The 25,622-nt window shown below is 34.6% G+C and overlaps 1 protein-coding gene across 1 annotated transcript in view; it reads right to left on the bottom strand.

The window, feature by feature from the left end:
* Positions 1 to 2,378: 2,378 nt before the first annotated feature.
* Positions 2,379 to 25,622, bottom strand: part of OTOGL (otogelin like) — a 117,727-nt gene continuing 94,483 nt past the window's right edge. The window contains exons 42-56 of the mRNA XM_064491228.1: positions 23,715 to 23,856; positions 22,167 to 22,352; positions 20,346 to 20,558; positions 19,755 to 19,859; positions 19,050 to 19,157; positions 17,572 to 17,673; positions 16,956 to 17,060; positions 16,830 to 16,870; positions 13,272 to 13,335; positions 12,022 to 12,200; positions 11,449 to 11,553; positions 9,169 to 9,288; positions 7,622 to 7,667; positions 3,281 to 3,360; positions 2,379 to 2,723 (exon numbers count right to left, since the gene is read on the bottom strand). Of these exons, the coding sequence (XP_064347298.1) occupies positions 2,523 to 2,723; positions 3,281 to 3,360; positions 7,622 to 7,667; positions 9,169 to 9,288; positions 11,449 to 11,553; positions 12,022 to 12,200; positions 13,272 to 13,335; positions 16,830 to 16,870; positions 16,956 to 17,060; positions 17,572 to 17,673; positions 19,050 to 19,157; positions 19,755 to 19,859; positions 20,346 to 20,558; positions 22,167 to 22,352; positions 23,715 to 23,856 (1,797 nt within the window). The 3' untranslated portion in view covers positions 2,379 to 2,522. The remainder of the gene's footprint in view (positions 2,724 to 3,280; positions 3,361 to 7,621; positions 7,668 to 9,168; positions 9,289 to 11,448; positions 11,554 to 12,021; positions 12,201 to 13,271; positions 13,336 to 16,829; positions 16,871 to 16,955; positions 17,061 to 17,571; positions 17,674 to 19,049; positions 19,158 to 19,754; positions 19,860 to 20,345; positions 20,559 to 22,166; positions 22,353 to 23,714; positions 23,857 to 25,622) is intronic.

The raw sequence follows: 25,622 nt of genomic DNA, 5'->3' as shown, positions 1-25,622 counted from the left end.
TGTAGACTGAATGTGAAATGCTTTTATTATAAGTATGCTCAGTTATCGTTTCATTTTTAAAGGGACCACTAGCAGTATTCCTTTTTCTTTGAACTATCGTACAAATTGTTGGCCCATTTTTCTATCAGGTTAATATTTTGTGTGTGTGTGTGTGTGTGTGTGTGTGTTTAGGAGGTCTTTATATATAGGAAGATTAAGCTTTATCAGTGAAACACTGCAAATATTATGCTTTGGTTTCAGAGTTTTCTTTTGACTTATGACACTTTTTGTCTTGCTGCACTTGTCTGTCTGCAATTTTCTTGTTAGATTTACTAGTCTTTTCTTTTGGGCTTCTGTATATTGAGTCAGAATTAGTCTCTCCACCACTGGTGCTCTCCCGAAATTGTAATGAATTTCTCTGATATTTTCTTTTAGAACTTGTACCCACTTTTGGTTTCATTCTGTGTTTTTTTAAACACTTGAACCTCTGATTCATTTAGAATTTATTTTGAGGTTAATGGATTAAGAATCCAAATATCTCTTTACTCAGATTACTATCCAGTTGTCCCAACACCATTTATGGAAAGCCCACTTGTACCCCTCTGCTGATTTGATGACCACGTTTATCACACACTACATTCCAAAGGATTTGGGGTCTCCTTCTGGACTTTCTCACAGGTGTGCTTATTTATCCGGTGTTGACTTTCTTACTAGACTCTAAGGTGCGTTAGGGTGAGCCCTTTGTCAGTCTGGTGTTGCCCTCAATCTCAGAGTTTAGAACAGCACCTGGTACACAGTAAGTGCTCAATACAAATTTGTTCTATTTGAGACTGTGTACGAAGTTCTAGAAAAATGTTTCCCTTTTTCCCACATACAGGTTTAAAGATGACAATATTTTAATATAATAACAGATATTTAACAGACCATGAAAATAAAGAAATGAGTGGTAGACAATATAACATTATGTGCCTCATTTGTGAAGTACCTACAGTTTCTCTTGAGCAAAATGTTAATTTATTTTAATGAAAAACATTTGATTTAATCTATACATTAACAGGAATCAAAAAATGTTGAAATGGTAACACCTAGAGAGAACATTTAGGAGTGTTATTAAGCACAAATAAGATAAAATCAATTTTTATATACAGTGGACACTGGGACTTTGCAGATGTAATGTTCACTCCATTCTTTCATCTATTTCCAAGTAACCCTGGAGGTCCCAAAATATCTAATCTGTTGCAATTTTTCTGGGTAGTATGATTTTGAAATGGAAGTAAATCTACTTAGCTCAGTCTAGTCCATCGACATCTGCTTTTCAACGCAACTTTACTGTTCTCTCCTTGATGTCTGACTTCATTTGCTCCTCACAACAATCATACCAAGTGGGGCATTCTCTCCTTTTTACAGCTGAGGAAAATCAGATAATTAGATATAGTAAGTGGTAAAGAATTGGGGGATTTGCAACGATCTCAGGATACATTCCTTGCAAGTGTCAATAATCTACTGTGTTTTAAAAATGCAGCATTCCATTGTAGGATTATTAATAATTCAAATAATTTTATTTCATTCTTCATTGACAAAACAGCAGCATAAACAGCAAAATAGGCTTCAACTTCAGTGGTACGCAAATACATCTCAAAACTCAGATGTCCATGAGATAGTAAAGAGGTAACTACATGTTAAGTAATAACAACATTATTTTAAAACAGTTTTAATGGTATAAAAAATAGAAGCCCAAGATCGCTCTCCTCTGTTTAGCAACTGATGCTACGTTTCCCCGTTCCTTACCATTAGCATAACTATTATGTGTATGTATATATGTATGTATCTGTGGCATTTTTTTTCTTTTTTTAAAAGGCATTGAATTTAAAATTCTTAATTTTAGGTAAAGCAAACTCTTAAAAGAATAAGAAGTTCTGTGATACACACCTTACTAAAACATTCAAAAGAAAAAAACATCGGACTGAAATATAAAATATGTAGACTTCACCCAGCTGTTACCATGAATTCACCATACTGTTACACTAAATGAATTTGTACAAGTCACATAGCTTCTCTGGTTATCTGATACACTTGCAAACTAAAGGGAATTTGCAATAACATCCCCAATACCCATTCCGACTTTAAATATGCTAAAATCCTATAGTTATATGAGCTGTGTCTAAGCATACCATTCTCTATGACCATCCAGATGCCAGTATTAACTGATAACATTTACCAGAATAAACAGTAGCAATAAAAGAGTATCTTAATTTGGATAGCTATGATAGACTTTGCAAATCACAAAAATAACTATGGAGTGAAACTGAAAGAATCCTGCAAAACAACCTGCTAATAGATGAAAATACAATAAATCAATAAATCTAATTTTTTCATGGAAATTGTATATATTTTGTAGCAAGTATTAAATTGCCATACCCAATAGCCTGAAAAATAACATTATTATTAAACAGTATAAATCTGCCCAATGTCTTAAAAATAGTGATAAAAGTTAACTCCATTTGACATTATGACGTTGCAGAGAGCTCTTGGATTCCAAGCATTTAACTCCACTGGCACGTGCAGTCTATGGGTTCCTGGAGAGTGTACAGGACTTCAGTGCCATTGCCGGAGCAGTAGAGCGGCACAGTCAAGTTGCGCACTCCATTTTCACGACAACACTTGCAGAATCTTAGATGGCTCTCGATATTGATGTTATATATGGTAGCTGATGGGCATTTTCCATCACAAGATGCAACATTTATCTGTAAGGAGAGACAACGAGAAAAATGTCTTAAAATGTTTAAAACAGTGGTATTGATTCCACTAAGACTGCATATTGATTGCCCAAGATGGCAATATGACATAACTCAAAGTATAAATGTACACATATAACTAGACAGGTATGACAGGAAAATGGAATATATTCATCACAATCCAATGATTCTATTGTAACCTGTATTATATCATGATCAATTAAACTATAGAATCAAATAAGTCTTATGAAAGTGGGCAAAGTTAGAACCAGGACTATTTATGCTGATTAAAATTGCACAGCTAAAACACTATGTGATCATATATACTTAGGTTTCATTTCCATCTCTTTAGATTGTAATAATCAACAGTATGATTATTTATGCCAAGAATAATTCACACTTCTTCACAAACAGAATATTTTAATATTAGAATGTAGGAATAATCTCAAAGTTAAATATTTTAAGTGTTGGCATTTTGTTGGCTTACAAACTTATTAGTGCCGTGACGTGTACACTTCTGAAAAGACACACATCCTTTATGTAATAAGTGATATTTTTCCACTTACAGAGCTTTGACTTATACAATCCTGTCTCCTTATGACTGATTTAATAATCACTTTCTGGCATATTCTTTCTTCTCGTTTGCCTGATAAAATATAGAATGTATTTATTCATCAAAAGGCCCAGGTCAAATTGTTTCTTAATTCAATGAAACATATGAATATATTTAAAATTGGAAACTGATATAGTTACATAAAATATATTCCTATAATAAGAGATATTTAAAATTTCACTCTTACATAGTTTATTTTGAATATTTTTAACTTCTAAACAGATTTTCTCAACTATTTTCTAGCTTTATACTTACCTCTTTATCTTATTGCTTTAGAATAATTATCATAATCATAAATCAAACACATTCCACAGATGCAGTAATGCTAACAATCCATGTGTGGTGTATATGTATTATTATAATTTAATATAATATATACAAAATCAACCATGGTATATAGGTAAATATACGTTCTAATAATGAAGGCATACCTACATATGTAAATCTATCTTAAAACATAATCTGATAGATTAAAAATCACATTATGTTAATGGATATTAATGTAAAGTTATGCACGAATGTAACTGAATTATAATCAACCATGTTGGAATGTATGGATGAGTCTTATACTGGATTTTATGGCTCTGAAATGATCTCATAATTTGTAACGAAAACACTTTTTATCAAGTAATGATATATTTGTGCGCATGATGGATTATCACTTGATAATACACCCAACAATATATATTTCATGGTGTATGATAGTGGATGTATTCCCTGAATCAGAATGCAAAAGAATCAAGGTTCTCATCTCGCTCTGTGGCTAATATGCTTTGTCACTTGAGAAAGCACTGACTCATTCCGCTGAGTTTCCTTGTTTGCAAAAGACTGGAATTCAAGCTCCAGTCTTCAAATGAATTTAGCCACAAAATCTTTATTTACACTAAATTCTTGTACGAAATCCCAACATGTAAAATATATAAAAGTTAAGCTACTCTGGTTGAAACAGAGGTGGGTAGCAAAGATCGCCTGAAGCCAAACTGTTTTGTCAAGGTCACCCATGACCTTCAATTGCTACATTCAAAGGTCACATCTCAAGTCTCATTCTACACGACTTCTCAGCTGCATTTGATCCAGTCCATCACTCTCTCCTCCTGGATCCACTTTCCACTCTTGGCTTCCAGAGCACACTCTGGTTTCCCCCATCTCACTTGTGGCTCCTCCTCAGTCTCCTGTGCTTGCTCTTTCTCCTTTCCCAACCACCCAACTCCTGCATGGCCTGAGGCTCAGTGCTGGTGGCAAATGGCAGGCTGTTCAGTGCTTTATGATGCTTTCATCCAGGGGTTACTTCATTGGCCCTTCTAGTCTCATGTATGTTTAAAAGGATAGAAGAATCAAGAAAGAAACCATCTTTAACATGATGGATAAGGTCCTTATCCTCTTCTTTCTATCACCTTCATCCTATTCTATGGCTACACTTCACCATTTCCTCCATTTTGAACACTCCTCGCTCTTCCTGGCTGCTTCCCAAGGACATTCAATCTCTACTCAAATGGCACCTCATCACAGAGGCATTCTCTAACCACTCACCTTAAATTAGCAACCTAACTCCCCTTTCTCTCCATCCCTTTAATTGTGCACTGTTGTTCTTTATACCACTCATCACTACCTGACATAAAAGCATATATTTACCATTACTGTTTCTTCCCCTGCTTGATAACACGCACTACGCGTGCACATATTGTTCCATTCTCTGTCACAGTCCCAGTGCCTAAAAGGGTGTCTGGCACATGAAAGGCACTCAAAAAAAAAATGTGTTTACATTAATTCATTCAATGAATGAAACTGGGGCAGCATAACTTTATTGTTAGTTGGCTGAATCTGTCTGTGCCAACAGGCGCTTCCTATTGATTCCTCAGAGACTTTACTGTAACACATTCTGTTTAGCACAGCACCTGTGATAATAATACAACATCCCCAGCCTCTCTGCTGCAGCCTGGTCACCCGAAAGCAAAGACCACAGACAGGGGTTCTCTGAAGCCAAAGCAGAAACTACTTCACAAATCCTTACATGTCAGATGAGAGAAAATGAAGTGGCTTGTTAGCATTCGGCAACTTCAAAGAGCTTGGCAAAATTGAAAGATCCCGGGGCCAAGTGCCAGAAAGGCTGAAATCAGTGTGGTCCACTTTTCTGAACCTTCATTTCCTCCTCCACAGGGGAAACTACACCCGCCTCGCCACCCACCGCCCAGAACTGTGGGGAAGATTAGTTGAGGTGCAGTCTGCAATGGGGTTAACAGAGCATTGACGTGTGGCAGACAGTCAACGGTAGGAATATGGTCAGTCGCATAGTTCTGCCTGTTTGCCCTCAGATAACAGAAATATACTCACATCTCCAATAACTAACATGGGGTTACAGAATCCAAGGTCTTAATATTGCAATATGAGGTGAGTGTATAGCTCAGTGGTAGAGCACATGCTTAGCACACACGAGGTCCTGGGTTCAATCCCCAGTAACTCCATTAAAAAAAATTAATAAATAAACCTAATTACCACCCCACAAAATAAAAAATACAAACTACACTACATACATATATATGGGGAGGTACTAGCTCCAACTCGGTTTTACAGTGAAAACTGCAGGAACTTCAAACCAGTACTAGGAAACAGACTGAGAAACCAGAGTAAGTGTTTCTCCTGCAACCCGTTCCCTTTGTGCTAGATGAACGAACATCTCTCATTGCAATATGATTCTACTCCTATATTGCATACCTACAAGAGTCTAGACTCTTAAGAAAAGCAGGAGGAAAAAGATGCTGAGCATAAAAATATAAACTTCCTTAGATTATGGAGACTAAATTTCACTCCTTGAGTTCTTGATGCAATGACTATTGGATACACATTAGTTTACATTTAATTCAAAGAATACTGAATGGAAAATTGCTTATTTCTAATGAGCAGACATTTAAATTAGTGTGGTATCTAAGAACCCCAGTAATAGAAAATGCATAAGTGGTGCTCTATTACCCACAAAAGTCACAACACCTGATGTTGAACTTTTTGTTTGTTGTGGGTGGGGAAGTATGTGTTGGATTTGACTTTTCACACCTCATGTAAATGAGGACTGTCATTCTAGCCCTGCACTGATGAGAAGACATCATGGGTCAACATCCGCCCTCTCCTATAACTTTTCCTGGTGACGTTCCAGAATATGGTGAGTGGGTGAGAAGCAGGCTGTGGAGTGCAATCCCATACCTCATAAGAGGTATGACTTGGATGAGCTACCTGGCCTCTCTAAACTGAAAATCAGGATAAATGCAGAACTGATCATTGGAATTTTATGAGAAATAAATAGTGTGTAGAGTTCCTGATTTATAAGCTGTTATCATGTTCAATAGTATATAATTATGTTTCATCAAAATTTAATACATTTTAACATTCTTTTCAGTATGACTAACAGCTCTAAATAGAACTATTCTTATATGTTTTGGGGTTTTAAAATCTTCATGAAAGAAGTACAGAAATCTCCCTTGAGGGGCAGGATAATTTGTATCTAAGAATCCAACCCTACACAATGGCATCATTAACCTGAATCGTGTTGTAACCTCTTCCCTGAAAGCTTCTCTAAACAATTTTAAAATTACTGTCTAGGCCAAGTTTCCTAAAACTTCTATTTTTATCTTGACATGAATTCATAAACACTTAATAAATAAGTTCATAAATACACAGATGAAAATGGTTTCATGAATACCCTTCTATTCTATTTCAGTCCTTAAAATCATTAAAAAGTACTGTGAAATAAATCTTTAAAATTCAAATACATTTAAAATATATTGGTTGCACATAATTTTATCACGGTAATTATGGGAAGTTTTATATATATGATTTAAATATAATTCATTAAATTGGTATTTTTCAACTGTATTATACCTATCCATAGGTTTGTTCAAATAGGTTTGGAAAATCTCACACTCTTTATATCCTTATGGGAGTCACAGTGCCATTCTTGTCATAACCTACTGTGTGTAGTTCAGCCTGTTCAATGCATTTGACCATTGGGCACTTTTAAACTTAAAACTTATTAAGGTTCTATGCAATACCTTTTAAGAAATGTAGCAATAAAGACATTTCTAATATTTAAGTTAAAATTCATCTAAATTGAAAACACTTACTCATACTCCAAAAGATAAAGACTAAATGACAAATAATCCACCACCTGATATAAAAACATTTAAATAATATATATTATAAAATTTGTTTCTCTCCTCGCACCATAGGAACTAAATTTTATGAGAAAAATCAGAGTCACCACAAGCAATTAAAATGAATCAAATTAATGCATGTGCTCACTTACAGATCTTGCAACAGCCTTCATTATACAGTTTTACAATCCCTTCATTCTAGGAGGAAAGAAGAATAATGTTAAAACTCAGTGTTTATTTATTTTCTCTCAAACTGGAAGTAGAGAACTAACTCATTCTCTCAATATTTTTACTAAACATCAGAAGACTTTATAGGAAAGTGATTAGAATTGAACCACCTCTGTTATGAAATTTTTGTTTTTAAAATTAGGAGCAGATGTTTTGCTTAAAACGTGTTACTTCTTCATTAGCAATATGAAAAGGAGTGCATAAAGATTAACTTACTTAAAAGAACGTATTTTAAATACCACACACACAAAAATCTTACCAGATCAAAGTACTCATAGGTACTCTAAATAGAGGCCATTATGTTTTTTAAACTCCTTAAAATAATCTAAACTACTTTTTGAGACTAGACTGAGCTCCTGAATATAATTTAATGTTAAAATGATGTCTCTTTTTTGTTAATATTTTAGAAGTATTTTATTAAAAAAAATTTTTTTTAGTTGAAGTATAGTCAGTTTACAATGTAGTATCAATTTCTGGTAGACAGCATATTAGTAAAAAAAAATTCCCCACTTCAGGATGTTTCCTGCCAAAGGCTAAATTAAGAAAACTTCATTGATTATCTTTTGGAATTCTTACAGTAAGTTGCTAATTGCTTTTAGTAAGTTGCTAATTGTAATTCAAATAAAAGAATAATTTACTCTATAGAAGTGAATCTGTGAAGTAAGATGATGCTTAAGATTCTTTCAATAGCTGGAATTCTGTTACTTTAGTACAAATTGTACCTCGCTAGCCAGCCAGCTAGCTAACCATCATCACTAAAAGGGCACATCTTGAAAAAAATAAAAAATCAATGAAACTGTGCTATTTCTCTACACTTACAGAAAAATATTGGCTCAGACCAGAGAACAAAGCTTACTTTTCATTAGGGATTGTTATCTCCTGAATAATTAAAGCTACAAAGAAACTTTTTAAAACACTGTGTGACTTTCAAAAATCTAGTCTCCCACTGGACTCTTCTCTGAAGGAACAGGGAATTGGAAAAGCAAAACCAAGGCATCAGCAATTCTGGGGCATGTCCTGAGTTTCAGAGTGGTCTGTGCTCAAAGAAGCTAAGACAAATTCCACCTAGGCCAGCAGGCATTAACAAGCGAATGACATCATAAATCTGTTGTGTGTTTAAGAAAGAGAAATTTGACCAAGTTCTGATCCATTAGTTTATTAATTCATATTGAAAGAGAGGCAAAATTGGCTGATCAAAAGATTTTCAATAATCCTTTGGTCTGCATCTTAAAAACTCAGAGATGGCATCATGTCCATTCAGGGAAAGTCAAAATTATTTAGAACACCATATATAACTCAAAATGGCAAAGTGAGGAAATATAATAGACCTTCTATGTATACGTGAAAATAAAACATTCACCAAAATAAATTAGCCACAATGTATGTATGTATGACCTTGGAGCACATATTAATGTGTATTTTCTAAATTATATTTAATACTAAATTTTCTCAGCTATGACGAAGTACAAACCATTTTGCATTCAGTCTCATTAAAAGGGGGGCAGACCATACTGTACTTCAGAATCATCGTCCCTTCGTCAGTCTTAACACATTCAAATGTGGTACAATTGTAGTGCCAGATACTCCCCTCCTAAAAGTAAAAGAGAAAGTTACTGTCTGCTTACGAAAATCTGCTTTATTTCTTAAGTAGCACGTTTCCTATCCTGCTGAATCAAAACTCAAGTCAAGGGGAAAAGAGCTTCTTGTGACATAAAATGTCCATCTGGGAATGTCCCCAGACTTGTCTACAATGAATAAAAATACACATATGTAGTGGGGGGAGCAGGTTATGTTTGGCTTCATACGAGAACTGAGATGTAAATGTGAAATAAGGCAATAGAGAGAAGAGAAGCAAAGGGGTATTTTTTCTACTACAAAATTAATTACCTGATTTGGCCAAGTGTCGAAGGTCTTGCTCTCATAATTCCTCACTAATTATAAAACAACAAATCGTATTACATAGTACACCTCCTCTCATGCAGCTTGTTTATTTTTCCTTCTACTCCCTTATCACCAAAAAATTTTAAAATCTTTGGGTGTTCATGATTACTGACTTACAGTTCTAGTTTTCTATACTTTCTGCTTTTTTTAAAACCTATCCCTCTTCTTTTTTTAACAAATTCTAAAACATAGTTACTGTTTATTTCATTCCTGATTTCAGAATTCTTATAATTGTTGATCTATATTTTTATCTTATAACCTGCATTTTAAAATGCTAGTCAAACTCTGACTTGAAGATTCCTTGTGGACCAGTAAAGAATTTTAACAAAGTTTTTTCCCTCTAGATTCTATTTTAATTTGTAAATATCTTCAGGTCTTCTATGAACCTTAGTTGGAAAAGATCTACAAGTCCAGGTCTAAAGAAAGATGAAACAGTCAAATTCAAATATTAATTCTAGTATTCAATTCAAATAGTAATATCTAATTTTTCTGAGATCAAAAATTAGAATTGGATTTTTAGATCACTAAAGCTTATCTTTGAAAGAGGCAAGAGTTAAAAATTTTGATGTGTATTTATCTATATTGCATTATTTGTTGTGTTCTCAAATAATACTCCAAACTTTTAAATCTTTTATTGAATGTCAGGGCAATCACTGTTAATTCTGACTATATGTATCAATAGTTTCTGGACTACTGACACCTATGGAGTTTATGTTGCTTTTTTGTAAAAATTCCCAAGTTAATGTATATTTTCAAGTAGTTTCATTCCTTTTTTATTGCTGACACCTATGTCTCCTCAACATTTTATCAGCTACCTTTTTGCAAGGCTCCTTCTTTAGAAAAATATACTATAAAACAGAAGTATTGCTAGGATTAAACCGGTAAACAAAATCAACAACACTATTTAAATCAATAACACCATTTTGCACATAATTGTAAAACAATAGACTTGGAACAACAAAGTAGCTGTTCATTTTACTTATTCAATAAAATGCATGGGATTGGAGAAATCTGTTTTTCTTTTGGGTATGTGAGTAATCCTGTGTAATTAAAAACACGACAAAGAGACCTCCCTATAATTAAGTTATTAATGGAAAAAACTTAAGGTTAGTAATAACCAATTGGAACTACCTTCAGGTAATATAAATTATAAACAGAATTTCTGACCCTCCTAAATCTGATGACATCACTAAAAACTGTACTAAAATTACATAGTTCACTTCTTCTATTCTAGGAAAGGAAAAGAGTGAGTCAGTCTATAAATCTCCACAGAGTTATTATAAGGGAAGAATTCTGAATAATTTATTGTTTTGCTGGAAAGTATTCATGAATCTTGGGATCTTCTTTTTAAGTTTTTTTAAAAAAATATCTATTCTCATGTTTACCCACTGAAATCTTCAATATCTGAAATAATGAAGTGCTAACATCTTGAGTTTCAGATTTCTATTAAAATGCTTCATTTTAAATGAGTGAATAAAATAATATCATTCTTTTCCTTTGTTCTAATGATTAGAAATCAGCATTTCTCAAAGCCCATTCTCACATCTGGGGAAAAAAGTGAGGCTCTATGACAAAATAACTTCGTGAAACATGCTCCTTTACAAAAGGAATCAGATACTTTAAAATATAACTATGTCTTGTGTATTGTAAGTGTGCTCTGTATGGGCATGTTTGTTGTATGGAGGACTCTGTGTGTGTGTGTGTACGTGCGCGTGTGTGACATTTTTCAGATTTATTTGAACATCTTCTTCAGAAAATAGCAGAGAGCAGCCCTCCAAGGGACATATCTTAGGAACTAAGGAATATATACCTCATGTATAACTGATGTTCCATTTTCCATTTGAAATTTGCAGGATACATTTTTGCAGGTACCACAACAATCATAGTCACTTGGAGATGGAGTGTATACCTGGTGCTGTGTGTAATAAAAATAACAATAATGTGAATTAATCAGCAACAGTACTAATATTTTAATTAGTTAGCTCTGAAAGTGCTTCCCAGTATAACTAGCTGCTCTCTCAGAACACCTGTAAGCATTTCTAAGGTTGAATTTGAGGCACTTCAGATAATAATTGAATTTATAGAGCTGTATTAGAAGTGAAGTAGACGTCAACCTTTACATTTAACAGCCAAGATTCATCAAGCAGGTCTAACAAGCTCAGTTCAAGCAAGCAGTACAGATAATAAGACCCCTGAAGCTCAAGGTTATGCACAGGAAAAGGACACAGCATTATATAGACAGATATATTACACAATAATATATTATTGAAGAACTATTCAAGTGTCTGTTTTTAACTTCGGGAGTATTCATTTGTTCAAATTCTATAGCTGCCATTTTAAGATTAATTAACTCTCACCAGAATGACTTATAAAGAATACTTACAACATCACATTCTTTTGAACAATTCACCATTGTAAAATTCAAAGTGCGGAAGCCTGTATGCTCATCTTTTTCTTCCAGACACTCTACTGTGTAACAGAAGTCCCCTTCCACATACTTTATCATAGATTGGCCAGGACTCAATACTGACACTTCTTGCAATACACACACATCATCCTTTTCTAAGAAAAGAAAATGGTCAACAAAAAGTACTATATTTAATCAATCAATGGAAAATTTAAGTCTATGTTTTTATTGTGATGTGCAATTTTTTCAAAAGCAACAAAGATCTTTACCTTTATGTATTGTTAATAGCTCAAGAATTTACTTAATAATGAATGTAGATTTATTCCTTAACATATACAATAAGAAATTGATCTGTAAATGCTATTTATTGTTTGAGCTTCCTCTAGAGCAGATTTAGAGTAGATTCCAGAATTTTAGCCTAAAGTGATCATCAAGATACTTGCTGTTCTGTCTTCTGGAAACATAACATGACGATTTAGGGGAGTGGATATAGATGGAGGCAAAATCTAGATCAATAGAAGTAAGTCTCTTCCTGATGGGACTGTGAAACATTTCATGTTTTTTAACTGCTATTTTGAGAGAAATTTTTCAATTTTATTGTGTTGCAAAATAAATAGTCATATAAATCATACTTCATGGTGAAGGTAGCTGAAATAATGTACTATCATATCTTTAAAAGTAGCTTAGGGTTGTCTTGGGCTAGAGTAGTGATGAAGGATTCAGCTCGGCAGCTCTTTGTGCCTTGTTAACCCTGAATTTAACTCTTCTCTCATATAAAAATATAAAAGTTTCAAGCTATTGAACAAGAGTTGTATTTTCTATTAACCTACTAATACTTAATATGATGATTTGTTATTTCATAGAAAAGTCAGCTTTATGCATTGCAACGTTAACATCAATAAAAATAAAACAGTGAGCAAAAATATGACACTTTAAGGTTATCTACTTTTAAATTAAATTATATATACTAACAAGAACCCTACATCAACTTTAAATCCTGTGAAGCCTCTGAAAACAGTCATTTCTGGTCCTATTATCAAATTTCTCACAACATTGAGGAATATTACAAAAGAGAAAGCTGAAAATAGTACCTTTTTGTACTCAAAAACTAGCAAATGGCTTAAAATGTGTAATACATCTCAAAAATTATTTTTAATTTATTAATAGTAAACAACAGATACCAATAATATTCATTATCATTTAAAAGTTTCAAAAAGCATAGTTACCACAGAGATACTGTACACATCCACAGTCACTCTGAAAGTTACGGTCTATTGCAGTAAATTCTCCCTATCAGAAAGATATTATCGTTATTATATGACTTGTCACATGACTTATTATGACCATTATAAAAAAACACACAATATGACATCCAACAAATTTCCTACCCCACAGTCACAAAGGATGTGCATTATAAAGATTAGACAAGCTTTGATTAACCCAGTGGTCATTTAATTAGTAGCCTATGGAAAAAACTCAGAATAAACAAAGTGATCATTGACCACTCAATCTCTCTAAACTTTAATTTCCTTATCTATTAAATGAGTGACGATAGATAAGATGACCCTCATGGTTTGTCCTAACTTTAAAATTAATATTGTTTGATTCTGAGCTTCTAACAGACAATTAGAGGTAAGAGAATGCTTGCTAACCCTAGAAACTTCTCTTAATGGAAATGTTCTTGATTTGCTCTACAGAGGTGGTCCAGGACTCTGCTGTCTGCCTTAGAGCAGGGCTGCTATAGCATATAAAACAAGAACAGAACAGTGTGCTACAGTGATTAATGGCACAGACTCAGGAACAGCCCTGCCCTTGTGCCAGCCTTGCTCTGCTCCTCACTGGCTGTGTGATCTAGGGAGGGTTACTTAGCCAGTCTGCTCTTCACTTTCCTCATCTGTAAAATGGAGACAGTGATACTGTCTGCCTCTTAGAATTTGTTGAGAGAAATAAATGAGTCAATGTATGTAAAGAGCTTAAAATAAACTGACCTATGGAAAGTGCAATATAACCTTTAGCTGTTAGTAAATTACAGTCACGACCAATGCTTAAACTTTCCCCGATGGTATAGGGTACTCCCAAGTGTAGCACCAGGCTTAAAGTTTTAAGAGCTGTATTTTAAACATCAACTTTTCCTGGGTGCATTTAATTTTCATAGGACATCAGTAATAAAAACTAATTTGATTCTTGACAGAAAAAACAACTAAAATAAATCCATCATAATACATAAAAGACACTTTTCCCCATAAGCTATTAATATCGTACTTTTTTGTAGTGCTTTATGAGTTGTAAAGTAGTTTCATAAGCATCAATGCACTTGATGTTTTACAACTTTTGATCATCACACAATTCCAATGGGATTGGAAATAAAATGTGAGCAATACAGAGTTAAAAAACAATAAATCAAATTTTCCCACTGCATCAAACTACTTCAGAAGGTTGGATGAGGAGGTCTCAGGCTGTCACTAACTCTTTTATGTCACTTACCCACCTGTTTTTTAAGTTAGAGCCATGATGCCTACTGTGTCCTCTCAAGCTTTGGCTTAAATCTTCTATTCTTCCTTCTAAAATTGTTTCATTTGAGATCTTATTCACATATTTAGTTATACTTTTATTCTCATAAGTACCTAATTTCACCCAGAGAAAATAACTCCTTGATTGTTCAACTAATACTTAATATAACACCAAATATGATGGTATTTTTTTTAACTCTCAAGCAAGCATCCTTTTCATTTAAAGTCAGTAGAAAAACTACCTCAAGCTGTTTCCACTTTTTAGCTGTTATGAATAGTGCTGCTATGAACATTCATGTATAAGCTTTTGGGTGGACATATGTTTTCATTTCTTGTGGATATATATACTAGGAGTGGAATTGCTGGGTCATATGGTAACTATATATTTAAACTTTTGAGTAACTATCAAGCTGTTTTTCAAAGCAGCTGTACCATTTGACATTCCCACCAGCAATTTTCAGAAATTGGAGGGTTCCAGTTTCTTAACATCCTTGACAACATGTATTATTATCTGTCTTTTCAGTGAGTGTGAAGTGATATCTCACTGTAGTTCTGATTTTTAACTGATAGCTGATGATGTTAAGGAACTTTTCACATGCTATTAGCCATTGCATACCTTTATTTGGACAAATGTCTAAGTATAGCCATACAATGGACTATTATTTAACAATAAAAAGGAATGAAGTACCTTGAAAACCTTATGCTAAGTAAAAGGAATCACAAAGACCACATATTATATGATTCATTTATATGAAATATTCACAATAGGAAAATCCACAGAGATAGAAAGTATATTAGTGATTTCCGAGGGCTAGGAAGTTTGGAAAGAAATAAGAAGTGACTGCTAAAAGGCACAGAGTTTCTTTTTTGGAGGGGTGATAAAGTTGTTCTAAAATTGATCGTGTTGATGTTGCACAATTCTATGAACATAAGAAAAACCACTGAATTGTACACTTCAAATGGCTGAATTGTATAGTTTGTGAATCATATTTCAATAAGGTTGTTATTTAAAAAGTAATACCGCACAGGCCTAACATAGACTCGTTAGATTGAAATGCATTAGTTGTCTGTGAATAAACTAATGTTATTTTTAAAAAGATATCATCTTAGACACTGAAACAAATATTTAGCAATCATTCAGAGTGAGTACTCAGGAGCAATGGGTCAGGTCAATGTCTGTATAGAACCGGGAAATTTAAAACTAAATTGTCTTGCATGGCATTTATGTATATTCAGACAAGACCCTTGGTTTGAGTCCTGAAGATCTCAATCTATCATTTACTCTCTCCAGACCTCAATTTTCTTACTTATTAAATGGCTAAAAATACCTACGTTGTGAAGATTCAATGAGATAACATACAAAACATGTTATGTAAACTATGAAGAACTTGAGAAAAATACAACAGCATAATTCCACTCTTTTCTGTAGGTGTGCGTACATTGCACACACAAAATAATCGAATGAGAGAATTTTTATGAAAGTTCTTTATAAAACTTAAACATTCTATGCAAATCATAGGTGGTAACTCATCAGAGTAGACATTAGATTAAAGCTTTTTAAAACTACAATTTAACTAATTTATTTAACATGCAAAAAGCTGTGCATAATTGATGTATATAACTTGACAAATTTGGAGGTAAGTATGTATCTGTGAAAGCATCACCATGCCATAGACCTATCCATTAACTTATTATTATATTGTGATAAGAACACTTAACATGAGGTCTACGTCTTAGCAAATTTTTAAGTCTACCACGCAGTATTGTTAACTGCAGTCACTTAGCTGTACAACAGCCCTCTAGCACTTGTCCATCCTGCGTAAATGAAACTGTGTACCCTGCTTTCTAAATGACACAGTGCCATCCTAAGAAGGGTTCTGTTGCATACAGTTACATGCTTATACCTCCTCTTCCCCTAAAACAGATGCATTATTTGTGCACTTTTTTAAAGAATCACTGGGAAAACCTTTCAATATTGAGATAATAGATTTTCAACATTGTGCTTTAAGACCAGTGAACTTTTAAGTAGACATAAGACTAGTAGATTCAATCACCATTGGGGAAAAAATAAAGTGTTGCAACTCCTTATCTCAAGTAAAATAAAAATGTTGACTGCTCCCTAATAGCAGAGCAGATTATTTTAATCTACTTCAGTACAACTTAATGAGAACAATTTCATTAACTCAGAAGAATTCAGAAATGACAGCAATAAAGGAACTGGAGAATGAACTGATATAAATTACAGTAAATTTCCATCAAAATATGTTTTCTTACCACTTCACAAGTTGGCATAACAAGGTTTTCACAGCTACATTCTAAAAGGCAAAAATCAACATGTTTATATTGATCAGAATATATTAATGCATTGTAAGAAGACTTTAAAATGGGAAAAGTAGTTACCACAATGCCATGTTGGACAACATTGACCAGAGACATTTTCTTTCACAAGTTTCCTATCTTCTGCACAGTTGAGTAGTGGCGTCGGACAAAGATTTGGCTCACACACTAAATAGAAAAAGTATATGGGTAAAAATTAACTTTTAACTTCACGCAATTGCTAGTTTTCACTAGCTACCATTTAGTTCACCACCATTACTGGTGGAGTACATGAATTTGGATCTCCCCCGAGCTGCCCCTCCTGCCACCCCACTGCAATGTGTTGATCAGGACAGAACAAAGGACTCACAAGCAGATACAACAACAGTAGTAGAACTAGGACATCCTCATTGGGTGAAGAGCCCTGGGAAATGGCAGGGGGCAAGGAGAAAAAGGAAGTAGAGAAGGAATGGAATCACCTGTATATCTGGAAAGTCTAGGATGATGATAAAATCATAGTTAATCTATTTTGGAGAGGTAATGGTATTGTCCAAGAAGTGCCCTTGGATGTATGAAACATTACATACATTTAGTATGCTAGAACTCAACTAAGGTCTTACAGGACAGTACAGCTAAGACACACTGGGCTTTTAAAACATTAGATACATCTAAATATTTTAATTAGTTAAGATATCCTTACCACAGTAATACTGAGGACAACAGAAGTGTGTAGTATTAAGATCCACAGTGAGAAATTCTCCATCAGCACATAGTGGAATAGGTTCAGTGCAAGATTTACAAGCTAAAGGTGAAACGAAAAGGCAGAAGTCACAGCTGAGCTAAAAACAAACTAATTGTCAGTTCATATTCCTGTACACATATAAAGTCAAAACAGAATACATTAAGTTTACCAAAATAGGAAACAAGGAAAATAAAGATTTAATAGAAAACAGATCTCCTTACTTGGTCATAAAAACAACAATACTATCTGAGTGTATTGTTTTATTCCTCCCCAAGCACAGTGACATAGAAGAACCATCTCACCAGAAATGTAGGACACTCAGGAGTAATTTGTTCTTACTAGAATCAAAATACCATGGATTTACTTATTGAAGTTTTCTTAATTCATTACTCTTGATTACTCCAATATATGGATGAACAATACAGTAGGTGCCTGTTCTTCTGAGCTCTTCATCATCCCCTTCCCAACTTTGAGAACAACTCTTAATGAGCTTGAGAAAATGCCCCACACATGCAGTCTTAGAGTAACTCTTAATAAGGGTACCTCATTCTTCCCAGGCCTCTGTGTAGGAAAAACCCACTTTAGATGAATCAGAATCTCTTTGTATAGCACTCGAATCATGAATAGAGGCACCAAAACAGGCAATGGATGTTGCTGACTCAATCATTAGTGACTGCCACCTAGAGCAGTGGGTTTCTCTCTTTTCCAGGGCTTGGCTGTTCTGCTTCGTCTTGATCCTACAAAATCCTGATCCCTCAATCCTCCCAGTAATTGGCTGTGCTTCAGCTAGCCAGAATCAATCACTGGTTGCCACCTGCAGTCAAAGAACCTTAACTGGTACAGAAAGAAGTTCTTTGATCTTCACAGGTACATCTGAAACCTACACTAATCACCAGTCTTTGAAATGATAATTCTTCAATGACATGGAAAAGAGAGAATTATGTATTTTTCAAAGTCCACTTCATCAGACAGAATACACAGCCCCAAATACAGTCACTTCCCAGGCACCTATCATTTCTACCATTCTCTTTCTAGATCATCATGCTCACACAGGGTATGCAGGAGACGAAGTTTTAAAGAGATACTCTGCTTAGCAGAGTCCTTTATTTAGTTGCTTCTTCCAGAAAAGCCAGGGCTAAATTTTTCTCCAAAAAGAACTAGGTGCTTGCCTTATTCAAAAAAAAAAAACCTTGATGATATTATCTTGATCATATTTTGACTGACATAGTCTTTGTCAATAGCAGGAAAGAGTACTAAATGTAATAATGTCAAGAATCATTTAAAATGCTGTACTTTCTTTCCTACCATTTTTATTCAGTTGAATTGTATGTAAGCAGAGTGTAGGTTACCATGAGTCCCACAAAATTCACATCAAATAAGAGCTTTTCCCTAGATCCTCCCTCTCCTTCCAAGAAATGATCTCACAGAACACTCACTACAGAGAGGAGAAAAACAGCAAGGCTCTTCCTGTTGAACTTGAATCATGAATTGGTCTTCTCTGCAGCCTGGCATTGAAATATTTGGGCATTTGAATGGGTCACATTCTGCCAAAACACAAAGATATTTGGAAATTTGTATAGGGTGAGATGATAAATAAATGAAATTGTGTTTCAGTTCTCTTTGAATTTACTGATTTCTTAGCTCATTTTAGAAATCTTAATCTTAGCAGAAATATATAGGAAACAGCAGGTTATTTATATATAAAATATATATTTTTTACATATAAAATATAAACACATGTAAATATACATTTTAAATATATACAACCTTCTATTAATCATATATATGTATATATATCCTGCTATAAAATCTTAGCAGAAATATATAGGAATGGCAAATTATTTATATTTAAAATATGTAAATATATCCACTTAAAATACATATTTCCACTAAAATTAAGATCTTTAAAATGAGTCAGTTATATACAACATATATTTATATAATATATAAATTTGAAGTTTATATATATACATATTTATAAAGAAACTGCAGGTTTAAAAAACAATATCTTTAGCAAGACAGCTAGGTAGATGATCTTTTATAGTAAATCATTTCCTTGTAGACTCAAAGAATGAGAATCTAATCTGCTATTGTAAATGAACAATGAACCTCATTCTTACTTTTCCTAATTAACTACTCACCGCATTGGTACTGTGGACAGCAAGAGAGAGGGCTATGGCCAACAATCAATTTTTGACTGTTCGTACATGTCGGAATGGTAGTTTCACACAAGGTCATGTCACATCCTGAAAATAAACAGAAACATTAAAAAATTTGTGACCGCAACTAAAATCCTGTGGTTCTAACTCAAAGCAGGGATATGATTCTCACTAGGCATGTTTTTACACTGCAATTAAACCCATTCAGCTCACAGAATTGTCATATGTGAAAAGGCAACAGATTTAAGGTTTATCTATCATTATTGTATTTGACCCTAAACTGTCATAAGTCAAAGATTCCCAGATCCTTTATCTTGTCATGTATTTCTTAATATTATTAATTGATAATAGCCAGGGTTTTTGCATACCTATTTGCAAAATCAATAAAACTATGGTGAGGTAAAATTTGCTTTGAGAAAGTGTATGTGACATTTACAGCAATACTTTCATTGTTACTTCAACCTGTACATTTTTTTTCACACCAAGCATCATGCATGCGCTGCTTTTTCACAAAGAATATCAACATACTTTGTGGCATTAACTGACTGCTAAGGCTTCAGCCTGCATACGTACTGCAAACTTTCTTTGAACAGCAGGTCCACTTATCAATGAAGCCCAGGACAACCTCAGCTTCTCGTTCACAGATGGGCAAGGGCTCTTCATCGCAGTCAGGTTCTATGGGAATAATGCTTCCATTCTCCAAACATTTGTACAGAGCACATTCGTCGATGCACCCATTCCAAATCTCCCCAGCAGTCCGAGGCTGGTCTTCACTATCAGTGCATGCTTAAAAAAATGGACAGTGTTACATCATTTAGAACCTGGGCACTAAAATAAATCAAGCTGTGATGTTGATTTCAGACTGTGACTTGGCCCAGCAACACACATAACATGTCACATTAACTACCCTTTCTCAGGTTCCTCTTTTCATTCGTCAGCTTCTAGCTTACATTTTTCTTTAATAAAAATTAAAACAGATTTTTAAAATTTATTTTTTGGGGAGGGGGAGGTAATTAGGTAGGTAGATATTTATTTATTTGTTTGTTTGTTTGTTTGTTTGTTTATTGATGGAGGTCCTGGAGGTTGAACCTACAACCTCATGCATGCTAAACACATACCTTGCCATTCAGCTAGACCCTGCCCTCAATGAAATTTTTGATGTAGTCCACGGGAAATATTTTCCCCTTCTACAGCGATCTATAAATTTGCATGTCCTCTTCTACAAATAAAATGATTTGTTAATTACTTTTTATTCATCTCAAGTCTTGTTAATATGATTTATTTAGCTTGAACAAACTCAGCAACATAAATTTAAATAAGTTTTAAAAAATTAACTGTTAAAACTGAGTGATACTAGAAAACAAAGTAGTTTCTACCTCACATTAACACGTTTGCCTTATCAAAATTTAAAACATTTCAGCTTTAAAATCTAAACATGGAAAGGAGACAATCAAGCAAAATATTCAGTGACTATTAGTTTTATTATGAAAGTTTTACCTAATGATAAATATGGCCCTCTCGTGGTTCTTTTAAGGAATAATAAAGATAAATGTAGTAACCATCATATTCCCAACCTCCAACAAACTTCTCTTACATTATTCTATTTACTACCAAACCAATCTCATAGGTCCCTAAAAACAAATGTAAGCATGCCTGTGTATTCTCAGTCTTTCACAAACACTTTCTTCAATGGCAAAGACAAATTTGTTTCTGAAACTATACATGCACTTCACTTCTATTCGCCTTTCCCTTTAATTATTAGCTTTACTTCTGACCCTAACGACGAGCCCTATGATGGATAAAGCACTATACTGCAATTTTCTCAATTTCACACTTCTTTAATTTGCAACCACCATGGAGACAATATGTCAGAACAAAATGGTTTGAAAATGAAAATAGAAATATTCAGTGTTTCCTCCGAGAAAATAATGTTTCCTGACATTTTTTGAGTGCTTATTTTTCTCTAGGCACTGTTGCAAAATTCTTCGTATTATTTTACATATCCCCACGCTAACCTTGTGGGGTAAGTGCTATTATTTTCTTCATTTTGCAGATGCATGACCTCAGGCTCACAGAGGTAAAGCTGAATCATTAATACATGACATAACTGGAGTTCCAGTTCAGTCCACATACTACGCTCTTAATTCTTAACTGGCCGTATTCTTTGCCAGTTATTACAGGCATGAGCAGAGATGAAAACACATCACCACTGAAGCTCCCAATTTTGATAACTTCAACTGAAATCATATTAAAACAAACTACAAACTCATTTCCTTTCCAACACCCAGGTGACCTTTGATCAACCTTTCTCAGCACATCTCTTCAAGATTTAAAAAAGTTTCATTGGTTTATTTGCTGAATCCCTAAGACATCATTTTGTACTTTGCCGCTTACCACATTTTTCCTCTGGAATGCACTGGGCTGAATCTGGCCTGTGAAGAATGGTTCCATTTTTGCACACACAGTCTTCTCTCAAATTCAGACATGAAAAGTGTCCGTAGAACCATCTGTTCAGACATGTTCTTGCTTCACAAGGTCTCACACAGGGTTGATATTCTTTCCCCTCTGGGCAACTCAGAGCTATGAATAATAGAGGACAGAATTTGCTGATGATAAAAGAAATTCTAGTAAAAGGAAGAGATGTCAGTTTTGTTTCTGAAAATGAATTTTGCACATTTTCAGTCTCCTCAAAGTCCATTTTTCATTTATTATGTAACTATAAATCAGAAATAAAGCAATCCATGGGTATTTTTGAGCATCTTCCAGGTTTCCAGCTAGTATTTTATGTGACAGTAGGAAAAGCTCATCTGATTTATATCAAATAAATATGATCAACAGGCAGCCAAATTTAGTTGGCATAAGTATGGAGTCCACTTTTATGAAGTTACTGCTCTGTGCCGTGGGAGGAGATACAATGGTCTATTCAGAATAAGCACAGAAATACATTTTAAATATGCAGTTCAACCAAGTCATTAAAAAATGCTACTTGTTTAGGTTTACTTCTTCACTGTCAAAAAAACCCCACCACTGCTGAGCAGTTTCTAAATGATGTTTCAGAAAATCCTTGTTGATTTTCAGTGATCTTAAAAACTCACACTAGAACTCATAGGCTAAAGGAAGGATTCCAAAATGGCTCTTGCCAGCACCAGTGTTATCGCAGTAGAATGAGCTCCCCAAAAGGGCTGCCACCAGCATCTCCATCTCCTTGGGGAGTCCCACTTGCCTCCTGCTTCTCCAAGATGCTCTCCAAGATCAGCAAGTGGTTCTGACCCAGGGTCCTTTCCAACTACCTCCTTTGCTCTGGGACGTGGAGCATGGGAGTTTTTGTGCACGCCCTGTAACAGCAGAGTCTCTGTTTCCTACTGCCCTCCAGCTCTCCCAAATACAAACTTTGCTGGTTTTCTAAACCAGAAGTTCTGGGAACTCATCTTCCTAGAGCACGACTTTCAGGCTGGAGAGCCTGATGTGGGGCTTAGACCCCTCATTTCTCAGGAAGGACATCTACAACTGTGGTATACCTCCTGTTTGTGGGTTATTAACATGGGGGTGTGGATCCTGACTACACCACATCTCCGCCCCTCCTACCCATCTTGGTGTTGTTGCTCCTTCTTTATGACTTTAATCGTGGAAAAGCTTTTCTGCTAGTCTTCAGGCCATTCTCATAGATAGTTGCCCTGTAAGTAATTGTAATTTTGGTGTGTCTATTGGAGGAGTCAAGTTTGGAGTCTTCCTACTTCACCTACTTGGCCAACTCCCTTACTTTAAATTTATACCAGGGTAAAAACAGAAGTTGCTTATGTAGGACAGCTGACCTCTAACTATATTCATTTTCATTTTATTCTTAGAAAATTATCTTGTAATGAAAAGAAAAAGAAAAAGAAAGGAGCAAATGCAAAAAAACCTGGAATGTTGGAAAATATTATTTGAAGTGTTACTACTTACCGCAGTAATCAGGTGTTCTCCAAGGAATACAAATGTCAAACTTGTTGCACAGAGCCACATACGCAGAAAGGGCATCACACTCATAGTTCCAAAAATAGGTATAATTGATCCACATCTTTTCACAAAAGTCCTGTGGTGAAACCTAGAGATACATTGTCCCTTAGGATAAGTTAGGTTGTTTTTTTCTCTGAAGGCCCTAAAATAGACTCAAACCATTTTGAGGATTAAAAGATAACAAATTAATACTCATTATGGTTCCTCTTCAGCCTCAGATTTTCAAAGCTTCATAATATTAGATGTCACTTCTGAATTTATCATTTTTAAACACACATTTTTAGATAACTATTGTCTGTACTAAACTCCATAAACCCATCTTATAAAGATGGAAAAGAAACAGAGTATGTGGACCTAGAAAAAAAATCTACATTTTTAGATTTTAGATTACAATCCTCTTTTCTATATACTGAATAAGACCTTTACCTATTACAGAGAAAATTAGAAGCTTATAAAGGTTTCTGTAATGATACATGGCACTGCTCATTAAATGAGGTTATAAATGTTTCCAGAAAAATGTGTATTAATATTGAATGTTGGTCAAATCATTTATATAATTTGACATGGCTCAGTTTAATTAGACTCATTTTTTTTTCCTACAGATTATGATTCATTTTGATCTAGAGATACCTGAAATCTCAATAATTTAACTTGTACTGACATTTACTCCAATTTTTCTCCCTACTCATTTATTCAGCAAACACATTAAGCATCCATATTCAGATGCTAAATTCAGACACAGGTCAAAGTGTCAGGTAAAAATACTATTTTTCATATCCCATCATTTCTTCTCCAAGGTCTGTATCTATAAAAACCAAGATTCTACTTCCTTTTTAGTCTCCTTCATTGAATCTCCTCAGTTTCCAATCATTTTATTTGCATGGAGTACTTGCTGTGATCATCAAGAGCCTCCCATGTTGTCAAATCCAGGGGACACCCTGATATTCTGAACCCTCCTCCACCTCTCAGAGGCCTGTGATGCCATGCATGCTCCCTGTTTCTTAAAACCCTCTCCTTTGACTTTGAAAGTACCACACTCTGGTACCTTTCCTTCTGGTCACTGCTGTCTTTTCTTCCTCCTTCTAGTTCTGAGTGTCTGTCTAGACCCCATCCTCAGTGGTCGTGTCTACCTACTATACTGCTCTTACTGGACTCACCCGTTCTCACAGTTTCTACCGCCATCTTGAGCATTTACATCTTTGTGTCAGCTTCTTCACATGTTAAATAGAGTTAATAATAAACCTACTACTACTGGAGATGGCTGTGAGCTAATATAGGGAAAGTGTAAAAAGCAGACTCTGGCACATCATTCATGAGTTACTGCTATTTTTAAAACTCCACATATTAATAACTACCTCAACCTGATCTCTGGCCTCAACTGGTCTCCTCTGAGATCTACAATATATTTCTAAGTTTTTTTTTTTTTCCTGGGTATTTAACTTTGATGTCCCACATGATTTAATTTGTCCAATATGAAAAATTATATCCCTTCTCTACGTAACCCACAATAGCTGATCCTCCATCCATCCATTCATTTACACATCCTTTCATCATTTATTGAGCACCTAACTACACATCAGGCACCATGTTATGCATAAGGCATATAAAGGTGAATAAAACAGAACTGCTCTCTGCTTTGTGGATCTCATTGTTAAATCCTTTGTGTAGAATCAAGAGGAGTCACCGTGCTAAAATAGATCAGAGGAAAGAAGTATTCTAGCTTAGGGCCCTGACAGCATGAAAGCCCCAAAACCTTGAAATGGTGAAATAGTTGAACGGAGACTAGAATGCCTGGGGCGTACCAGCAAGAAAAGGGCAGCATGAGAGGCAGGCAGAAGAGTAGGCGGGCCAAAG

Source organism: Camelus dromedarius, chromosome 11 (genome assembly GCF_036321535.1).
Source record: "Camelus dromedarius isolate mCamDro1 chromosome 11, mCamDro1.pat, whole genome shotgun sequence".
Taxonomy (NCBI): domain Eukaryota; kingdom Metazoa; phylum Chordata; class Mammalia; order Artiodactyla; family Camelidae; genus Camelus; species Camelus dromedarius.
The sequence above is the reverse complement of the archived record's forward strand: the minus strand, read 5'-3'. Positions and strand labels throughout refer to the sequence as shown.